Source organism: Saccopteryx bilineata, chromosome X, assembly GCF_036850765.1.
Source record: "Saccopteryx bilineata isolate mSacBil1 chromosome X, mSacBil1_pri_phased_curated, whole genome shotgun sequence".
NCBI lineage: Eukaryota > Metazoa > Chordata > Mammalia > Chiroptera > Emballonuridae > Saccopteryx > Saccopteryx bilineata.
This window is the reverse complement of record NC_089502.1, coordinates 130,078,677-130,101,111: the sequence shown is the minus strand read 5'-3', so window position 1 is coordinate 130,101,111 and position 22,435 is coordinate 130,078,677. Positions and strand designations below refer to the sequence as shown.

The window sequence follows — 22,435 nt, the reverse complement described above, 5'->3', positions numbered from 1 at the left end:
TTTGCTTTAGTTATAGTCCGGTTTGTACCATTTTATATCAGTGAATATTTATATATTTAAATTAACAAAATAGAGCTACAGTCTTCCTAATCATGACAGTGACAAGTTCAAGCCTGTGTCCAGATATGGTAGGAAAAGCTTTCTGCTGAGATCTACATAAAACCCAATAAGCCTGACAACAAAAATTAGTGTATTAGTGACTACCAATGTTGTAGAATTTATAAGTGTTGCTTTTATTAAAAATAGTTAAAACTGTAAAACATCAAATCGACTATTTGGAGCCCCTGAAGCACCTCTTGGGTTTTGTGGCATAGTGGGACGAAGAATGGGCTTTGGTGTTCACGAGACTGAGATTTGTGGTTTGGCTTTGTGATTTGTTTACTGAATATCCTTGTGCAAATTGCTTCAGCTTTTGGAGTCTCACTTTCCCCATATATAATGAAGGATGAATTAGAATTTGCTTTTCACTTTTGCTGTGAGGATTAAGTAGGAATAATTTGGTGACAGTTTATAGAACAGATACTAGTGCACAGCAGCACATGACAAAGGTGCCCTTCTCTTTTTTGGGGGGGTATTTTCCCGAAGTTAGAAGTAGGGAGGCAATCACACAGACTCCTGTATGCGCTTGACCGGGATCCACGGCATGCCCACCAGGGAGCAATGCTCTGCCCATCCAGGATGTTGCTTCATTTTCGTTAGAGCCCTTCTAGCACCTGAGGCGGAAGCCATGGAGCCATCCTCAGCACCCAGGTCAACTTTGCTCCAATGGAGCCTTGGCTGCAGGAGGGGAAGAGAGAGACAGAGAGGAAGGAGAGAGGGAGTGGTGGAAAAGCAGATGGGTGCTCCTCCTGTGCGCCCTGACCAGGAATCAAACCCAGGACTTCCACATGCTGGGCTGATGCTCTAATGCTGAGCCAACTGGCCAGGGCCACAAAGGTGCCCTTCTCTTAAAGCATGACCAGGCAACTGGTCAGAACCATTTGGAAAATGTTTCTCTTCAATTTTTGACCCAGCATACTACTCAGATCTCACATTTAGATGTGGGAGAAATAGGCATTTTCATTAATCAATCTCATCACTGACTCTGAGCCTTCACCTCACCTCTTAAGTGGGAAATGGAACCAGTCTCGGCGCTTCCCCACCTCTTGGTTGGCCAATTTCTCAGCCTTCTCTTGGGTACTGGTAGACTTTCCAATTATCAGTTACTTTTTTTGAAATGAAACCTGCTTTCCCAGCCCATGTTGCCCCTTCAAACATGCTTCTGTGTTGCTGGGCCCTTGGCCTTTTTTATTCCCTTTCAGATCCTGCCACTTCTTAGGGACATTGACTGGTCCCTGTGCCTAGGAGAAACTTCTTTGGCTGCTTGAAGATCCTCTTTTTGCTCTGGGAGAAGTTCCTCTTACCTGAAACTCTCTTCCCTCAATGTACTTACACTTGCTTTTTTCCTGTGGCAGGGTGGGACAGGATTTGCCTCAGGCTTAAAAGGCAGAAACATTACAGGAAACAACTGGAGTTGATGCCTGGAACTACATCTTCTTACACGTGTTAGGGTTTATTTTATGTAAGGAGACAACAAGAATGAGGATTAAAGGGATAGTAAAAGACTTGAATAGATGTGATCCTGAGAGTTTGGAAGGCCAGGGTTGTCCCAGTATGTGTTACTGAAATAGTGACTTAAAGTCATTATCACCGAGTTGCCTGCATTTGTCTGACTCAGCACAATTCCTGAAGATGACAAGGAGAGACTCTTTTGGAAATGAAGTTTTTCTAATTTTCTTATCTTTTCTGATACCATAATGTGTCAGATGTTCTTTTTTTGGATTACTTACTACTTTGTTTCCTAACCTGAGATTTATTCCAGTTGGAGGAGAAGAACCATATTTCAGCTCAATGTCTTGGGTTTCCTAAACACATATGTGTTTTTTTCAGCTTGTAACATTCAGACACAAGGATCAAAAAACCTCAAATAACACAGTGTCCTAATGTTGGTATCTTGAGAAAGTCTTTTGCCTCAAGACTTTGTATGTTTCTAATGAGATGTAGTTGACAGACCTTATTCAATCTGTTTGGTGTATTTAAAATGTTCCCTAGAAACCATAACAATCTGAAGGTTTAAAAAAAGTTCCAGTAACTTCATTTGAATCATTGAGACTTTTACAATAAGTGGATTAAATTTCATTTCATCAGAGGGAAACTTTGGCTTTCTTAATATTGTCTACACAGTTTCCTTTCCTATGAGACTGAAGATCAAAGATTGTCCAAGTGGTCCAAATCTAATTGAAAGCCAAAACATCTTAATCATAATATTGTGTTTGTGGTCCTGGCTGGCTTAATTTTTGGAAGAAACAGTGGTAGATTGGGAATTGCATTTTGATGAAGCCAGGCTGGCTTGTGATTTGGTTGTTTTGGGCCAATTAGAGAAGATTGAACACAATAATTTGAGGATTTTAATAATATACACAGACAAAATAGATGTTATGAAAACATCTTTTCTTCCCCCTTCAAACAAAAGCAATATTTTTCCTTGAAGTTTTCATAACACTGCTAACTCTTAAGTTTGCCTTTGTAGAATTTGTTGCATATGAAAGGGGATCTTCATGGAAAACTATGACCTTATACAGATTTTATGTATTAAAGAAAATATTTGAGATTATAGTAAGATGAAGAGACTGGAAGTAGAGCCAAGCAATCTGACATTGTATAAACTAATGATATGGTAATGTGGGATCCAGTTTTTATCAAAATACTACTATTGTGATGTTATTTATATTTTATATCCTGTTAATTTGACCCACATTTTTTATGTGTGAACAAGATTTAAATTAGAAAATCTGCTGTTGGGTTTCATTTTAGTCTTTAGTCAATTGTTGATACTCATGAAGAAAGGACTGTAGACTTAGAGAAAGTTTTCCTTAAAATTTTTTAAATTTAAATGCACTCAAATTCAGCTTTTGTGATTCATGTGTCTGTAAGTTTTGGCAAATGCAGAATCATGTAATCCCCACCATAATCAAAAAAGCAGAATACTTCCTGCCTGACCTGTGGTGATGCAGTGGATCAAGTGTTGACCTGAGAGGTCGCTGCTTTGAAACCCCAGGCTTGATTGGTCAAGGCACATATGAGAAGCATCTGCTGCCAGTTGATGCTTTCTGCTCCTCCTCCTACTGTTTCTCTCTCCTCTGTCTAAAATCAATAAGTAACATCTTTTTTAAAAAAGAAACAACAGTTTCATCACCCCCCAGAATTACCTCATGTTGGCCCCTTTCTAGTCAACCTGTTTCCTCATGCCCAAACCCTGTTCTCTGTGCCTGTAGTTTTCTCTTTTTCAGAATGTGATTAAAGTTTGCCCATGTTAGGGCCTGCATGAGTAGTCCATCCTTTTTATGGCCAAGTAGCACTGCATTGTGTATCACAGTTTGTTTAATCATTCACTAGTTGAACAATATTTGGGTTATATCTAGTTTTTGGTGGTTATTGATAAAGTTACATGCAAGTTTCTGTGTGGGCATAAGTTTTCATTTCTTTTGGGCAGATACTCAGGAGTGGGATGGCTGGGTTATCTGTAAGTGTATATTTACACTTATAAGAAACTGTTAAATTGATAGCTTCTCAGTCTTTAGCTTAAGATTAAGTGTAGAAACTGTCAAATTGGTTTCTATATTGGCTCTGCCATTTTTGCATTTCCACCAACAATGTATGTGATACAGTTTTTCCAAATCTTCACTAGCATTTGGTGTTATCTTTTCTTTCCATTCTAATAGATATGCAATTGTGTTTTCTTGTGCATTTAATTTACATTTTCTTAATGACCAGTGATGTTGAGCATCTTTTCATGTGCTTATTTGCTATCTGCATATCTTCATGGGTGAAATATCTGTTCAGAGCTTTTGGCCACTTTTAAATTGGGTTGTTGTTTTCTTATTGTAGAGTTTTGAGGGCTTTGTGTATTATAGATGTACATCCTTTGTTGTATATGGGCTGGAGCACAAGTAGGTATATAGTAATATGTGAAAGTTTATTCTTGTATTATTATTTTAATTCTTGTATTATTTTCCATACAAACAACTGTAAACCTACTTTTAACCCACCCTGTATGTGATTTTCAAATATTTCTTCCTGTCTGTAGCTTGTCTTTTCATTCTCTTTAATGGAACAAATAAATGTTTTTTTAATGTCAATGAAGTCCAATTTTTTTTTCTTTTATGGTTGTGAATTTGGTGTCATGTATAAGAACTCTTTGTCTAACTTCAAGTCCAAGATTTTCTGTTATGTTTTCTCCTAGGAGTTTTATAGTGTTTAGATTTTACATTGAAGTGTGTGATCCACTTTAATTTTTGTACAAGGTGTGAGCTATGGGTTGAGGTTCATTTTTTGCATATGTATGTATAATTGTTCTAGCACATTTTTTGAAAGAACTATCTTCTTTACTTTGTTTGCCTTAGAGAGAGAAAGAAGGACAGACAGGGACAGACAGACAGGAAGAGGGAGAGATGAGAAGCTTCAACTTCATAGTTGTAGCATGTTAGTTGTTCGTTGGTTGCTTTCTCAGATGTGCCTTGACCGGGGGCTCCAGCTGAGCTAGTGATCTTTTGCTCAAGCCAGCGACCATGGAGTCATGTCTATGATCCCATACTCAAACTGGCAACCCTGAAATCAAGCTGGTGAGCCTGTGCTCAGGCCTGAAGAGCCCTCGCTCAAGCCGGTGACCTCAGGTTTCAAATCTGGGTCCTCAGCATCCTAGGCCAATGCTCTATCTACTGTGCCACTGCTTGGTCAGGCTAAAGTACTTAAAGTTTTAATTTAGGAAAGTATGATATACTTTTCCATAATAATTCTAGTTATTTTGTTGTCTGTTGTTTGTATTTTTATCACCTATCCTAAACTTTCCAGAGAGGGTTCTTAAAGTTGCTAAGATTTCTCAAAATTATCATTTGATTCCTTTCAAATAAAATGAATCAATGCAATACAGTATTTTGGGGGTGGGGAGATGAACAATCTGATTAATAAGTTCCATCCAGATCAGCATTTTGCAGAATGCTACAGTGAGAGGAGCACTGGATCTGGTGACAGGAGACAGTGATTCTCCTCTGAGCTCTGCCCAACCTTATTACCTTGGAACAGTCACATCACCTCTCTAGCTTTTGTTTCTCCACCCATCGAATGAGGGGAAAGCCAGGTCATCTCTACGACCTATTTCTACTCAAATAGCTTTGATGCTGTTTCATATTGATGGAACCTTGAAAAGGGTAGAAACCATGAGTTGGGGAAGCACAGGTAGGTGTCTGATACTTTTTAATATATATTATTGCTGAAGTGCCTACTTATATGTAGCTCTGAGTGTAGTGAATTATATTTGTAATGGTAAAAGAAGCTCAAAATATGACTGGGCTGACCTGTGGTGGCACAGTGGATAAAGCATCGACCGAGAATGTTAAGGTCACTGGTTTGAAACCCTGACTTGCTTGGTCAAGACACATATGAGAAGGAACTACTACTAATTGATACTTCCCACTCCTCTCTCTAAAATAAATAAATAAATAAATAAATAAATAAATAAATAAATAAATAAAGTCTTTAAAATATTTTGAGTGGAATACAGATCTCATGACTCTTTTTAACATGTTATATAAGGATTTACAATGCAAGCAAAATCATTTTGTTTTTATTTCAACAGCTGGACCAAGCAACGCTGTCCCTAGCTGTGAGGGAAGACTATCTTGATAACAGCACAGAAGCAAAGTCTGTAAGTTCTACTCATATTCAACTCTGCACCTTGTCAGGCTGTTGTTGGGTTCTTAAGTTGTTCTAGAATTTCTGGCTTTTTACTGGAAAAGAACAGTTTGGCTATTTGATGACCATATTCCCAATTTAGGAAGCAAAGGCCTTTTATTCAGACAGATAAATGGGACTCCCTGTCTTCTAGAAGTCTGGGCATCAAGGCTATACAAGTCCTCATGCTCAGTGCTCTCATGATTTAGTCTCATGTGGGGACACAGCACACCCAAATAATGAAGTAACCAAGAAATGAGCTACAACCATTCCTCAGAAGTGCAGAGAGCTCACTGTACATTACATAAGTAATGTGGGGAGGAGTGCCCAGTCAACCGAGATTCTCAAATTGTACTGATTATGAATTACCTGGGAAGCTTCTATTAAATGTCTGATCCTTGGTCCATTTTAATAGATTTGAAGTGGGGCTCAGGAATCTGGTTTGTTTGTTTTTTTACAGAGAGAGAGAGTCAGAGAGAGGGATAGATAGGGACAGACAGACAGGAATGGAGAGAGATGAGAAGCATCAATCATCATTTTTTTTGTTGTGACACCTTAGTTGTTCATTGATTGCTTTCTCATATGTGCCTTGACCAGAGGGCTACAGCAGACTGAGTGACCTCTTGCTCAAGCCAGCGACCTTGGGTCCAAGCTGGTGAGCTTTGCTCAAACCAGATGAGCCCGCACTCAAGCTAATGACCTTGGGGTCTCGAACCTGGGTCCTCCGCATCCCAGTCCAATGCTCTATCCACTGCGCCACTGCCTGGTCAGACGAAATCTGTTTTCTTAACAGGTACCCCAGATTAATGAGGAACCAGATGGGGTCGGGGTCAGTCAGGTTAGACTTCTTGAGTTGACTTGCAAAACTAGATTTTTTGATACTGGATTAGAGCTAGTTCATTCCTGACACTTTCAGTTCATTTTGGAAACTTTGTTGAACTTTCAGAGAAGCCTCAGACTCAGGGTCCCCTCAACCAGGAAGTTCTCTGGTTTTTGGCCCAGCCTGAGAATGCAGGAACTTAGTCTGGGAAGTGCTGGCTCACAATTTAAGTCCCTGCTCCTTTGCTGATACTGAACCCATATCTATTGTAAAAGGCAGGAAGGGAGCCAAGATCCTAGGCAATCTTTTGGCTGAGGGCAGTCATCAAAGAAGGTTGGCAAGTTTTCCTTCTTGCAAGTGGATGGAATGAACTTCTGTCAATTTTGTTTTTGCTGGGATCATGACCCTGTCAGCAACCAGGTTTAAAATCTTCTCCCCCTATAACCAATCAGTCAAATGCTGTGAATTCTACCTTCAGAATTTCTCTCTCCCACCTTGTCCCTCCTTTCTATTCCTACTGCCCCAGGTCGGGTCCTTGGCACCTCTCGGCTGGACTACAACAGATAGCCTTGTCACTGTTCCCTCCTTCCCCTCATTGCCTCTGTAGTATCACTTGATACATTATCTTCTTGAAGTGCAGTTCCCATCATGCTTTTGCTCACAAGCTGTGATCTAATTTCCTTAAAGGGAGTTCAAGGCCTTTTCATGACCTGCTCCTAAACCATCTTCCCTGTTTGTTCTTCCCCCAACAAAGGCAGCTCATGCACCTCACAGGAGGTCTCCTCGCTGTTCCTGAACCTGCCTCCTCCAAACACTATGTCCCGATTTCTCCAGGCCGGAATTTCTCTTCAACTCTGATGTTTGCTAGCACTTGGCAGCTTTATTAAGGAACTTATTTTGGTTTCTCTGTTACAGTTAGTAATTGCATGTTTATCTCTCCTACACACTGAGAACCAGATCACACAGTGGGAAATCAGACGTAAGCATTATTTAATTTTTCTTCCGTACCCCCCCATATGCACAGAATGCCTAGTAAGACATCGTGCACATGTATTGATGGATTAAATATTTTTTGAATCAAACTGGGAATTGCACAACATTGTTTCTAATGAAGTCTATTTGCGAAGCTTGCTTACTGATTCAATATGTATTTATTAAGGGCTTGCTATACGCCAAGCACTGTCTAGATCCCAAGGTCATAAACACAGTAAGAATAGCTTACAGAATCAAGGTGTATGTCAGGAGGCCTTATTCCTATAGCATGACTATGAGATTGTTTAACACCAAGGATATTGAGTTCTTCCAAGTATATCTGAAAGGAGGGGTGACCCCCCTATGCGATTCCTCAGTTCCACAAAATAAAGTTTTCCCCTCCAATGACATGAATGTGCAGAAGGCAGTTGTATATTTGCTGTTTGCTCAGCTTCGCTTCATCATTTCTCCCATCCATCTCCCTTCTTTTTTCCCTGGGGTGGTGAGACCTTTGTAAAAACGATACAAAAACATCAGGCTGCAGTTGCTGGTCTTTTATATTTTAGTGAGAAGATGGGTAAATTGAGCTGCAAGAGAATAAATCACGGTTCCCACTAGTCTTCATGGATCATGTCTCCTGATTTTAGCAACAGCTCTTTCCCATCGTTTTATTAAAACCTTTCTTGCCTGGAAAGAAGAGTTTGACCTTTAACTTTCTTTTCTGGACTCATTAGGAGATGTTTCGCATATCCATAATATTGTCGGTTGCCACAGAACTAGTTCTCTTGATTCTTGGTTGCTGGACATCTCTGTCTGTCATGGAAACAGTATTAAGTACTTATCACTCTTTCTCTCAAAGTGGTAGGTGGTTGGTTGGTATTGCATAATGCCTGTACGATACTTTGAGTACAAGTGAAAATGAAGGGAATTTATTTCCACTTGCTGCTTCTGCTGCCCTATGCCCCTGAAACATACTTCCTAATAGAATGTTGTCATTGTAACTTGCTTCTCTATCTCTTATAGTGTCGAGATGCCCTTTACAAGTTCATGGTGGATACTGCTGTACTTTTCGGAGCTAATAGCTCTCGAGCAGAGCATGACATGAAGTCAGTGCTTAGACTGGAAATTAAGATAGCTGAGGTAAGACTTAATCTAAAATCTATTTTATTTTCCTTTTTTTAAATGCAGTATATCCTGAATGAAAAAATAATACAGCATTTTGTGACATTGTCCTTTGGGCACAAGTTAGAACTAATAGCATCCCCTCTGAGAAGTAACAGGAAGAAGAACCATGACAGAAAGAAGAGCTCTTTATTCCTTCTGCCTCCCTGGTTGAAGCCGATTCAGTGTCCATATGTTGCTCACCTATGGCCAAAGACCCTCTGACAATGTTTTCCAAGAAACTCCTATGTTGCTCCAGTAGAAGAATAGATATTTATTGAATCCTTATTGATTTGATCTGAGTGAAAGATAATTTTAATGTAATCTACTCTTTATACCATTCACACTCATGGTCACTTTGACCTAACATAGGGACCTAGGGAAGTCTGTCCACTCATACTGATTACAGTACACCATTTGATGTAGAAAGTGTATATAGGGCATGCTGGTGAGCATTTTTAGATGTCTTTTTTTTTGTATTTTTCTGAAGTGAGAAGTGGGGAGGCAGAGAGACAGACTCCCGCATGTGCCCGACTGGGATCCAGCAAGCCCAATAGGGGGCAATGCTCTGCCTATCTGGGGCATTGCTCCATTGCAACCAGAGCCATTCTAGTGCCTGAAGAGGAGGCCATGGAGCCATCCTCAGTGCCTGGGCCAACTTTGCTCCAATGGAGCCTTGGCTGCAGGAGGGGAAGAGAGAGTTAGAAAGGAGAGAGGGAAGGGTGTAGAAGCAGATGGGCGCTTCTCCTATGTGACCTACCGGGACTTCCATACACCAGGCTGACGCTCTACCACTGAGCCAACCGACCAGAGCCATTTAGATGTCTTTCTGGTGCTACTTTGCACCCAACTATGTTTCTCCTTGTTTTCTTACCCCACTTTAATGAATATCATTATTTCATATACTATGTTCTGTGTAAGTCACCTTAAATTCTTTCAAGCTAATAGACAAAAAGATATAAGAACAGAATGAGAATCTTAAATGGTTAGCTTTGTTTATAGAATAACTTTTTCTAGAAGAACCAAGGTGTGAAATCCCTATATATTCCCAGGGCCGGAGAAAACAAATATAGTGAGATCTACTTTTTAGGATACCTTATAGTGTGTGTGTGTGTGTGGGGGGGGACTTTTGGCAAGAAACGCTTGTATATGGGTTGGTAATCTTTTAAAATAAGTTGGTAAAAATCCTAAAGTGCATGTGAGTCCAGGTATTGCTTGGTTTTGTGTTTGGTGAAGCGGTGGTGGGTGTTGAAGTATGGAGAGTTGGGGCGATGGATAAGGGCCAGGAGGAATTAGTCTCTCTTGGCAGCAGTGATGTATGTGTGTACCTCTCTTCAGACTCCTGCTTGCAGCACGAAAGTTTCATTCCTGAGAGTCACCTTTAAACACTGTGAAGACCACTGCAGATGTTCCGGAGTCAAAGACTGGGCCTTTAGATTAGATGTCTAAAGGCTGTCTGGATTCCCTTTCCAGGCAAATAGGAGACCCAGAGCTCTAATTTGGACGGATCTCTAATACATCAGGGAAGGCCTTGCCCTGAGCCAGGAATTTGGACCAAAAAGGGAACTAAAAACAGCTGGGCTGAGGCAAGACTGGGAATTGTCAAGAGGCTAAATGAAGTGACGAGTCCATGGGGTGGGGGAGTAGCTGGCAGAGAGCTGAAAACAGCTTCGAGGCCAAAGGGCTCTAACCTGGGGCTGTGAGCCCAGTCTCTGAGGCAGGGGTTCAGGCAGAGCCGGGCAGATGTTTGCAGGGTACGCGAGGTCTCTCCTGCGAAGGGTGGGAGGGAGAAGCCAAGGGCACTGAAGCACTTAGAAAGGATGGGGCAGATGTCTGCCTCTCAGCCCTCTGTCACTTGACCTTGAAAAGCCCATGCATTTCTGGCATGCTAATAATGATTACCTCCATTTCTTATACCCCAGGTCACTGGGGACACTCAAAGTTCGAGGGGCACATAGTGCTAGGGAAACTTCTGAAGCTTACCTGGGAAGGCAGGACAGCCTAGTTGAACACAAATAAGTCACTGTAAATACAGCCATGAAAATGTGCATTTAATCGACCCCAACTAGAGAAATGTGTGCACCCGGGAGGTCTTATTGATGGGGTGGCTTTTGTGATCAGAGCCAATGGAGTTTCATGGAAAGGCTTCACAGAGGAAATGAATCTAGGCAAAGTCTTGAATCATAGTTTAAAGCAGGCGTCCCCAAATTATGGCCCACGGACCGCATGCGGCCCCCTGAGGCCATTTATCGCCCACCACCCCCCGCTGTACTTCCCGAAGGGGCACCTCTTTCATTGGTGGTCAGTGAGAGGAGCACTGTATGTGGTGGCCCTCCAACGGTCTGAGGGACAGTGAACTGGCCCCCTGTGTGAAAAGTTTGGGGACCCCTGGTTTAAAGCATGGGCGTGATGATCATGGCTGGGGCTGCAAAGGTAGGAGAGTCCTATGGGAGGTGGGAGGTGCCAAGTTTAATGCAAAGAGTCAGATGGTGTGGTTCAGGAGTGCATATGGGGAGCTGCTGCCTGACCATGGAAGTGACTAGGATGTCCCATGAAGATGATCACTGCTGTTCTCCTTGGAGTAGATTAAACATGGCTGAGGCTAAATATTTCAGTTTCTTTTGATGTTGGCAAAATGGCCACGGGCATGCGTACTGGGAATGGAAAGAGTATGAAGAGTCAAGGCTGGAGGTGCAGAAGTGGAAAAGTGTGTGTGGTTGGTGACTGAACCCGTACTGCAGCAGTAGGGTCAGACGGACCAGAGCAAGGAGGGGAAGTGAGGGAGTGAGCTCTTGAAAATGATCACAGGTCGCAGTGGTGGCCAGGGGATCCAGTGTTGTTCCGTGAAGATGTGGCCCTAAGAATGAAGGCTGACCTGTGGTTCATGAAACACTGAGCTCATTATCTGGACACTACAGGTGAGGGTGGGATGTTTGTCTCAATTGACTAAACTTGGTTTGACTGTCAAAACTGGGCCAATAATAGATTTTATTCATCTATGTAATAGGCGAGGAAGGGATTCTGGGTAGTTATTTTTGTCCTGAGGGTAATGTTTCACACAGGGCAAGAAAATTTTGTTTTATTTTCTTAATCTTGCCTAAAGTGATGCCTTTTCTTTCCCTCCCAAGTTTGGCACGACGCCAACATCTTGAAAAATTGTATGATACTATGCAGATGTCTGGGTGCATGTAGGAAGTGTCATGCACAAAGAAATGGTTTCTTTGCAAAAATAACCAGAGTCTCCTTCCAACAGATAATGATTCCACATGAAAACCGAACCAGCGAGGCCATGTACAACAAAATGAACATTTCCCAGCTGAGTGCTATGATTCCCCAGGTTGGTGAAAACAACCCAGGGGATATTATCTTAACTAGTTATTTTACAAGTGATTATATTTTATCTGTGTCTCAGTTTTTGCCTTGTAAAACCTACTATCAGTCTTTTTGGTTACCTTCACCTTTGTCCATTATCACATAAATATCCTTTGTGCATCAGGATGCTTTCTGCTCTAGGAGACAGAAAACCTTTCCAGATGGCTTAAAAACTTATAGCCCATTTTGTTATAACACCAGTCCAGACATAGGTGGCTATTGGTGTTGATTTAACTGTTGAACGATGTTGTCAAAGCCGCAAGTTCTCCCTTTCCACTGCACTCTCTTTAGAGTATTGGCTTTTGGACTTCATGTTTGATGACTCAGGCTTGCAAGGTAGCTACCACAGGTCCATATACCACATCCGCCATCAGGGCAGGAAGAAGGGGGAAGGGGCAGTGATGATCATGTCTAACTCTTATACCACGAAAAACCCAAGCCTTTCTAGAATGTCCCCAAATGTCTTCTTCTTTTTTTCCTTTTTATTTTGTTTATTGGGGTGACACTGGTTAACAAAATTATACAGGATCCAGGTGCGCAATTTCACAACACATTATGTGCACACTGTATTGTGTGTTCACCACCCTGAGTTAAGTCTCCATACATCACCATTTATCCCCCCAACCCCCTCCCCCTGGCAGTCACCACACTAGTGTTCATGAGTTCCCTTTTATTTCTTATTGAGCAGAATTGGGGAACGTGGCCATTCCTACCTATAGGGAAGGCTGGGCCAGTGACTGGCTGGTTTTCCATTTCAATAGTGAAAGCAGATAGGGGAGAAAAGGAAGAATGAGGTTGGAAATAACTATTGGATTAGCCAGTTAAAACACCAAGATAGTGATGCTCTGAAGAGGGGACATGTTACTTTTTGTTGCTGCTTGTTTTCCCCTCTGTAAGAAAGGCTGTGCCAGAGGGAAGACCAGGAATGTCCCAGGCATCTGTGTCTGTGTGGACATGACAGTGAATGCATTTGGGAGTAGGGGGGAGGAGGAAGGAGGGAAGGAAAGGAGAGTATAGCATGGAGGACAGCATACAGGAGGGGGGAGGGAGAGGATGATGAGAGGGTTGAGGAGGGTGGGGGAGAGAGTACTGGAGGGGCCAGCAGAGCGAGGGGCTGTATTACCTGATGGGTTTATATGCTGTCCCCATGCAGATGCTACAGAATACATGTTACACTTATGATGCAAGTGGTAGGTCTTAGTGGTAGTGATCAGGCACTTATTGTTTAGATTTGAGCAGTTGCATCTCTGATTATTTGGTTGCAATCACCTGCAATGGATTATGTTGAACTGACTATATTTGCCTTGCTTGCTGGCTAGCAAGAGGTACTTTCACTCTCTCTCTCTCTCTTTTTCCCCTCTTTTTCCTCAGTTTGACTGGCTGGGCTATATCAAGAAGGTCATCGATACCAGACTGTACCCCGAACTGAAAGACATCGGCCCCTCAGAGAATGTGGTGGTCCGCGTCCCGCAGTACTTTAAGGATCTATTTAGGATATTAGGCTCTGAGAGGAAGAAGTAAGAGCTTTCTTGTGTATTTTACCATGACTTTTGTTTTTCCTTTTAAATTATAAGGACTTCCCTTTTATGTCCTTTGAAAACAGTTTTTAATGAAAGTTACCTCAAAAGAGTCTCGGGTAGGAAATCATGGCACCCTTTCTGACAAATTGGCCCAAGCCATCGTCTGATGTAATTTACTTGCTGCAGTAAAAGCACATACACGATGTTTATTTCTTGCCTTTCTTTATGTTTCCTCTCTGAAAACCTAAATTGTTTGTTGGTTTTGAGAAGTACATAGTTATATAATGATGTTTTCTGAGACTTCTATATAAACATCTCCCCCCCCCCCACCGCCTCCTATTTCATTCTTGGTCTTTTGCTATTTTTTTTCCTCGTTTCTTTTTAGCCAATAAGTCACTTTGTGGCAATAAACCAAAGCAGCTATATTGAAAAAACATAAGATCACTGTGAGAGTGGTAGAAAAAATTGCACAAATGAAACAACTTCAGGAACTGTCAGGTTTTTCTTATTTGAAAGAATGTTTTCAGATTTGTTGCTGTGCCACTTTAGCATTACAAAACAAGGAGATCCTTAAATGCCCAGGAAAGAGAAGTTTACGCCTTCGTGAAGTCACTGAAATTTGACTACAGAAAATGATGCACAAAAAGGTCAACTAGTTTACAAAGACAAAGGCTAATGGCCAGGCCGTGATTAAAAATTAAGTTTTCTTATTTGGACTTAGACAAGGCTATGTTGCCAGGAGTTATGTTTTTTAAAAAAAGGCACCTGCAGCCTGACCTGTGGTGGCGCAGTGGATAAAGCGTCGACCTGGAAATGCTGAGGTCGCCGGTTCGAAACCCTGGGCTTGCCTGGTCAAGGCACATACGGGAGTTGATGCTTCCAGCTCCTCCCCCCTTCTCTCTCTCTGTCTCTCCTCTCTCTCTCTCTCTCTGTCTCTCCCTCTCCTCTCTAAAAAAATGAATAAATAAATAAATAAATAAAACAAAAACCAACAACAAAAAAAAATTAAAAAAAAAATATTAAAAAAAAAAAAAAAAGGCACCTGCAAAAGTCTTAGCAATAAAATACAGCATCTCTTCCCGCCTATGGAAAAACACTTAGACACCTTTGAAGAGCTGCTGTTCTATTTAAGATGATGTCTTCTATGGAAAAGCAGTATGTGGTCACTGAGGAAAGCATAAAGAACACTAAACATACAGAAAAGGGTGAGAAGAAACAATACATTTATTTAAAAATTCTACCAGAGATAAGCATCGATTCTTTGAAAGTTCCCTAAGTGAAAACTGAGTCTAGAGGTAGATAGTGTTTGTGTGGGGAAGAGCCTTCCTATTCAAACTGTGCTCTATGGACCAGTAATGCCAGCAGCCTGTGGTAAAAATACAGATTCCAATGCCCCTCCTCCATTGAGGCCAGTGAAGTAGATCTCATTGAGTCTCAGGAATCTAAATTTTAACAAGTGCCCCAAGAGAATCTTAGGCTTACTTTTTTTTTTTTCTTTTTTTTTTTTTTCTGAAGCTGGAAACAGGGAGAGACAGTCAGACAGACTCCCGCATGCGCCCGACCGGGATCCATGCCTGGGGCAGAGGCCAAGGAGCCATCCCCAGCGCCTGGGCCATCTTTGCTCCAATGGAGCCTTGGCTGCAGGAGGGGAAGAGAGACAGATAGGAAAGAAGGGGGGGTGGAGAAGCAAATGGGTGCTTCTCCTATGTGCCCTGGCCAGGAATCGAACCCGGGTCCCCCGCACGCCAGGCCGACGCTCTACCGCTGAGCCAACCGGCCAGGGCCAGGCTTACTTTTTTGAGGTGGAGGAACTCCCTGTGCTAGAAGCCTTATTCATGTGTACTCCCTAGCTCTGAAATACTATAAATACACTATAAAGTATGATCCAAATGATTTTCTACTCCTACGCCATTGAGTTACTGGGCACATTTAAGTTTTGGTGGCAGTTTCTGTTGAAAGGTAGAGTTTGCCATGCTGTGTATGTATTCTTCACACCTAGTGAGTTGATTTCTTCTAGAGTTTGTATAAACTGGAGTTGTAAATTAGTAGGTACTTTAAGAAATTATATTAATTTTATATCCAAACAAAGCTTAACTGAAAATAAGATGATGGATTGGGCCTTGGTTTACTGTATTAGAAAAGTCATCTCTGTGGTGATGATTTTCCCTCGGAAGTGCAGGACCTGACATAACAAAAGGTACCGAGAAAGGCCCTGAGTAGAGGGAGGTTTTAATTTGGTGCTTGTCAAAATGAGAACTTGGACAGATGTAAGCGTAGTGAACAACACTGGAAGAATATAGATAGAAAAATCACCCGCAGATAGTATTTACACGACATAAAATGACCTGTAGATACGATGAAACTTTATTCTTAAAGAGAAAAAACCCCTCTCTTTCACACAGTTTACTCCTCAACAACCAATTCATCAAAAACCACTTGTATTCTGTATAGTCGAATAAGATTTCAAGACACCTTACATCCTGAAAAGATTGATAGTACTTTATTTGCATATTACAGTAAGTTTTTTATACTGCTAATCATGTTTGATCCTCACTTCTATTGTATTCCAAGGGCAGTCAAGAAAATGTCCCCTTGGGTCCCCATAGTTATCATGTTAATCAGGACATGCTAATCGTTACCATATTAATCAGGACAAGCCAATCGCTGTAATAAGCACCTCTAAACTCTAGCTGGCTTGCACAATAAAACTTGTACTCTCGGCTCATGGAACAATCCAATGTGGGTGTCCCTGAAGGGGGTGGCTTTCCTCCAAGATGTGACTCAGAAATCCAGGCTCCTTCTTCTTGTGACTCTGCTGTCCTCTGGGGTGTTTGGAATCCTCTATTCAGTTGGCAGAGGGGGAAAGAAGAGAGAGTAGAGAATTGCACAGGGGGTTTTTGTGGTAAGGACTAAAAGTGGTCTGTGTCACTTCTACCCCTATTCCATTGCCTGGAACATGGTCACATAACCCACTTAACTGCAGAAGAGGCTGGGAAGTATAATGAAGCTGTGGGCCCAGGGGCAAAATATCAACTTATCTCATTTTCTTGAAATGACCTCCACTTGTTGCTTCACTCTCCCCAGTGATCCAGTGAGCACCTGATGGTGGGCACTCTGTATAGTAAGTCCTCACTTAACGTCATCAATAGGTTCTGTGACATTACCTGAAATGGCATATCATGAAACCAGTTTTACCATAGGCTTGTTGATATAAATAAGAGTTAAGTTCCCATAGTGTCTCATCAAGGCTCTAACAAAACAATGTTATTTGAGGACCTGCTGTAATTGCTTTTGTAACTTCAAGGCCTGGCACAGTGCTTCTCATAGTAGATGCTTCGTAGAAATCTGTAGAAGTTACCCAGATGCCCCAGGCACTGCTATTCAGAAGATGACATGTAAGCAGAATCCCAGAGGATAAGGAGGAGTCTTCCAGGTCGAGGAGAGTGCAAAAGGAGTGTGCATGTTGGGTGGTGGGACTGGCGTGTTACCTTGAAAGCAGGAGTCCAGAGAGCTGGGGAGGCATTGTGGGGGTGGCTTGGGCTCAGGATGTGCAGAGGAAGGGTTTCCCGTTATTATTTCTAGCATCCTCCCACCTCTCCCCTGGAGGCACCTTTGAAGAAACAGGCAGCCAATCCTCAAGTTGGGTGTCTTTGCTGTGCCTCTATTCTGAGACTCTGCCTGTGAAAATCACACAGGGGTCATGACGATTTTAACCACCATGATGACTACGAGTTTCCTTTGATCCTTAAAATAACTGTATGTTTCCGTTTTACAGAGGAAACTGGGGTCAGGTGACTTGCACAGGGACACACCTCTAAGAGGAGGCAGAGCTGAGATTCTAAACTAGGGCTCCCTCAGTTCTGTGTCCTGACTGTTTTCCATACATATCCTTGTGTGGAAAAGAGACATTTTGCAGACACTTCCCTGTTAGTTTTGGAGATAGACAATTCTGTAATTTTCAGGGTTACCTAACCTTCATGGATTGGTGTGAACCACTCATTTCTTGACTGCTGCTTTCCCCCTTATATCATGTCACCTGCCAGTGTGGTGGGAGTAGGCCTCTCTTTCTGACTTAGTGGCTTTGGGGATAGTGGCAATGACTCTGGGAGGTGGTGCGAGGCACAAAACTAGAGCAGTGAAATCCCCTAGATCAGGGGTTGGGAACCTATGGCTCGCAAGCCAGATGTGGCTCTTTTGATGGCAGACACATTTTAAATTAAAAAATGTTAAAAATATAAAACATTCTCATGTATTACAATCCATTCATTTCCTACCGCTCATGTTCATGGTTGCGGGTGGCTGGAGCCAATCACAGCTGTCCTCTGGGACAACACCAAATTTTTATTGGATAATGCGTAATGTACACGGGTCGTTGTATGACTCTCACGGAATTACATTTTAAAGTATGTGGCGTTCATGGCTCTCTCAGCCATAAAGGTTCCCGATTTCTACCCTAGATGGTATCAGAGACTGTGTTGGCCCTTCAAGGTCAAGGGTGTAGGTTGCCAGAGCAGGGCCATTTGAGGGCTTGAGCTGGAGGCTGCTATGGGGAAACAGAGTTGGCTTTAGGTTGGAAAGGGGGTGAGGGTGCAGTGATGTGTTGGCTTCCTCAAGTTACCTCAAATCATGTGCTTGTCATTCTAACTCCTTGTCGAATGATCTCATGTGGGTAGTTTGAAACCAACTCTGGTGGGAATGTTTACAACGTGGAAATCAACAAATGCTCCAAACCAGTTTTTTCCTTTTTCCCAGCAAGTCTGTTGTCTAGCACATTACTGTGTGAGGGGTGCTGCAGACCCCCATTCCTTCCTGCCCACCTCAGCTCTTTTCCCCACTACTGACTTGAGACTGTCTTAGGTACCATCTAATTTGATCTGAGGGGCCAGAATGGGAGGGGGGAGGCAACGAAAGATGGGGTCAGAGAGATTTGACTTGGCCTCTTCTTCCTGGCAAGGCCTGACCCAGTGGTGGTTGTGTGCATCATTGGGGCAGGGGTATGCACGCACACGCACACGCACACACACACACACACACACACACACACACGCACACAGTGGATTGGCCTAAAGCAAACTCTTGGAGATTTTGCCAAGCCTCTGTGTTCCTTTCTGTCTTCAGTTTTATTTTCATAAGGAGCAAGCAATGTCATTAAAGTAAGATGAGTCTTGTTGGACAGGTGTCCTAGAGGCTTATGTGAAAAGTGTTGTTATGTGGACCTCTTACAGGGTTCAGGGACGCTGAGGATGATCTCAGGCCTCGCTCTTCCAAGCGTGGCCCAGGGAGAGCAGTATAGGCCTCGCCCGAGAGCATGCTGGGAATGCATAGCCTCAGGCTCTTGCCCAGACCTCCTGAGTCAGAGTCTGCACTTTCAGAAGACCCCCAGGGCTTCATATACACGGTCAAGTGTAAGAGGCACTGATCTGAGACTTAGAAAGTCCTAGCTTAGCTGTGTGTGCAGAAAGATGAGGAGATGGAGTTCTCCTAGTCCAGTAGTTCTCAAACCTGACAAGCATCAGCACCCCCTGGAGGGCTTGTTCAAACAGACTGCGGGGCCCCATCCCACAGTTTCTGACTCAGTAGGTCTGGGGCGAGGCCCAGGAATTCTCTAACAAGTTCTCAGATGATGCTGACGTGGCTGGTCTGGGGACACAATTTGGGAGCCTCAGCCTTAGGCGTATCTCTGGGCAGCCTCTAGGATTTAGGAAGATTTCTTTGGCTTTGCAAACTTTTGAGAAGAAACTGTGTGGCTCACATCAGGTAGTGTGACTGAGAGGAACAAATGCAGGCTCTGGAAGCTGGAGCCCCAAATGTTAGTACTGGGTTTGACACGTCCTTGGAATTCCCTTGACCTCCTCTCTTTGTTTTCTTCATCTGATAATGGAGAGAGTAATAATAGTAACCACCCCATAGCATCGCCATGAGGGTGAAAAAAGGTACTTTGTGATTTTTGAAATGCAATACAAATGTGGTCTCTCCTGGTGGTGGCCTTTCTTCTGAGATGCCTTGGTTTCCTCTACTTTATTTATTGTCATTTGGGGAAATTACCATACTGCTGAAAATGCTTTTAGGAAAAAGAAAATATCATTTGTTATTTTCAAGGACTGTTGCTGAGTCTGATTTTTGTTTTATTTTGTTTTGGCATGTCTGAGCGTTAGGTAGCAGCAATTCAGTCATTACAGACAGATCCACTCCCGGCGTGGTGATGTTAGTACTCAGAGGCTGTGCGCACTCCCGTGCTCCATTGGAGTGTTCATCTCACATAGAGACACTCATCAGAGCCATTGTCTCACTGTGTGAGCTTCCCCTCCTGCCCTTTCCTGGCTTTCTGAGGCTTTGTAATGCTCACGATCTTAGCGATGCTGGCCCACGAAGCCTCACACACTGCTCTTTTTTTGTACCTACAGATTTCTGCTAAGTGCCTTTGTTGGAATTTTTTGGCATCGCCGTGAACCGGCAGGGCGTTTTTGCTGAATTACTGGCAATCATGCATCACTGTGTAGCATGGGGAGAAGCACACAGGCTTAGAGTTCAGACACAGCTGGGTCTGGTTGTGCCTCCATCGCTTATTACACCAGTTCTCCAACTTGGAAGCACATGGGGCTTCGCTGGGCGAGCTCGGAAAACAATATTTATGCTAGGTTCCACCCCAGAGATTCTGATGTAGTTGGTATGGAGGGGCCTGACCATCTGGACCTGTGAAACTGCCCAGGTGATTTTACTAAGTTGGAGACCAACTGACTATATAATCATGAGGAGTCATTTAATGGTTCTAGGCCTCACGTTTCCTTGTATGTAAAATGGGCACAATAACATCTCTGCTAGAGCAGTGCTGGAGGGGGGTTCTAGATAATGTAGACATAACAGGATTTCAAGGGAGCTGGAGAGGCCCACGCTTCTAAAATCCCGCTATGCTTCTACCACCATGCCTCTGCTACCACCATCAGGCCCCAGCTTAACAGTCTCCCCAGTTAATCTGGCTCATCACTGCCCCCTTGAGGGAATAGCTTAGGATATCTATTGGCCATGGACCTTCCAATCCACGCGTATGGATCCAGCATAGCTCTCACACCCAGGAAGCGGTATTTTCAGTTAGAAGAACACACAGAACTTGCGTTAGGGTCAGGCTCTGCTACATTGACACTCTCCACACTGGACCCTGATTGCAGCCTCTGTCTCCCCACTGGAGCTGGCCTTTTGGCTTAGAGAGTGACATGCCTGCTCACCATCCCCTCCAACTCAAGCGATTTCTACATTATTTAGTGTATCTGCACTTCATGTTCTTTTTACACACCCCTAAGCCTCCCGTCCTTTGGGAATAGCCCAGGCCCTGGCCCTCTCGTGATGCTTACTCTCCTGCCTGAGTTTGAGCTGTTGTTCCTTCCGGCAAATGGTCTGGCTGGCATGTACTTCTAAATCATTACTGATGCACTGCCTCATTTCCCCTGCTCAGCTAAGAGCTTCAGGAGACAGGGACTCTGTTTCGGTCACCTTCCCATCTCCCCACTACCTAGAACTGTTAGTACAGATGGAGGTGCTTAGGAAGAAAAATCTTTTTATTTTTATTTTTTATTTTTATTTTTTTATTTTTCTGAAGCTGGAAACGGGGAGAGACAGTCAGACAGACTCCCGCATACGCCCGACCAGGATCCACCCGGCACGCCCACCAGGGGCGACGCTCTGCCCACCAGGGGGCGATGCTCTGCCCCTCCGGGGCGTCGCTTTGCTGCAACCAGAGCCACTCTAGCGCCTGGGGCAGAGGCCAAGGAGCCATCCCCAGCGCCCGGGCCATCTTTGCTCCAATGGAGCCTTGGCTGCTGGAGGGGAAGAGAGAGACAGAGAGGAAGGAGGGGGGGTGGAGAAGCAAACGCTTCTCCTATGTGCCCTGGCCGGGAATCGAACCCGGGTCCCCTGCATGCCAGGCCAACACTCTACCACTGAGCCAACCGGCCAGGGCCTAGGAAGAAAAATCTTAAAACTTCTGTATGTTCTTTCTTTTTTATTGAAAAATGATTAGGTTTTACCGAGTTCTAAATAGATGGTCATCGACCCTGCATTTGGTCACTATGGGACACATGAGGGGGACAATGTCACCTTCAGTCATTTGTTTTCATTAGCTGTATTGAAAATAATCTCAGACTATTCACATATACCTATAGATGTATGAATTTTATTTTCTAGTTTAATCCTCAAACAGGGACAAATGGCTTTAAAAGTCTTGCTTAGAAACAGGAATTGAAGATACTACTAGTAAAGTAAGCACAGGTGAGTGGCATGAAAATGGCAGAAGTGGCCCTTTTTCCCACTTGAGTGCACCGTCTTGGTTAGCCAGATGCCAAGGCAACAGCAGTGGGGGTCTAACCAGATCTGACTGGAGCGTGGTCCAAAATGTTTTGCAATAGCCAAGAAGACTATATAAAATATGGATTTAGGCCCTGGCTGGTTGGCTCAGTGGTAGAGCATCGGCCTGGCGTGCAGAAGTCCCGGGTTCGATTCCCGGCCAGGGCACACAGGAGAAGTGCCCATCTGCTTCTCCACCCCTCCTCCTCTCCTTCCTCTCTGTCTCTCTCTTCTCCTGCAGCCGAGGCTCCATTTAATTCCAATTTGAAGAATTAAATTATTTTTGAAAATAACTTTATTTCATTTTATCTTTCAAAATTTCTATTTCTACATTTATCAAAACATTTCTAATATGTTAGTCCATTAGTTTGTCTCTATGTAAATGAAAATAACTACACATATATTGTGTCTATGTTGAAAAAAACTTTATTGCTAGAGTGCACATGCACTGGGTTAGAGGGCCGTGGAAATGAGAGCGTTCTTT

The 22,435-nt window shown here is 43.2% G+C and overlaps 1 protein-coding gene across 1 annotated transcript in view; it reads left to right on the top strand.

The window, feature by feature from the left end:
- PHEX (phosphate regulating endopeptidase X-linked) overlaps nucleotides 1-22,435 on the top strand; it is a 226,607-nt gene that overhangs the window by 48,668 nt on the left and 155,504 nt on the right. The window contains exons 6-9 of the mRNA XM_066249884.1: nucleotides 5,675-5,743; nucleotides 8,585-8,701; nucleotides 11,976-12,059; nucleotides 13,466-13,611. Coding sequence (XP_066105981.1) covers nucleotides 5,675-5,743; nucleotides 8,585-8,701; nucleotides 11,976-12,059; nucleotides 13,466-13,611 — 416 coding nt within the window. The remainder of the gene's footprint in view (nucleotides 1-5,674; nucleotides 5,744-8,584; nucleotides 8,702-11,975; nucleotides 12,060-13,465; nucleotides 13,612-22,435) is intronic.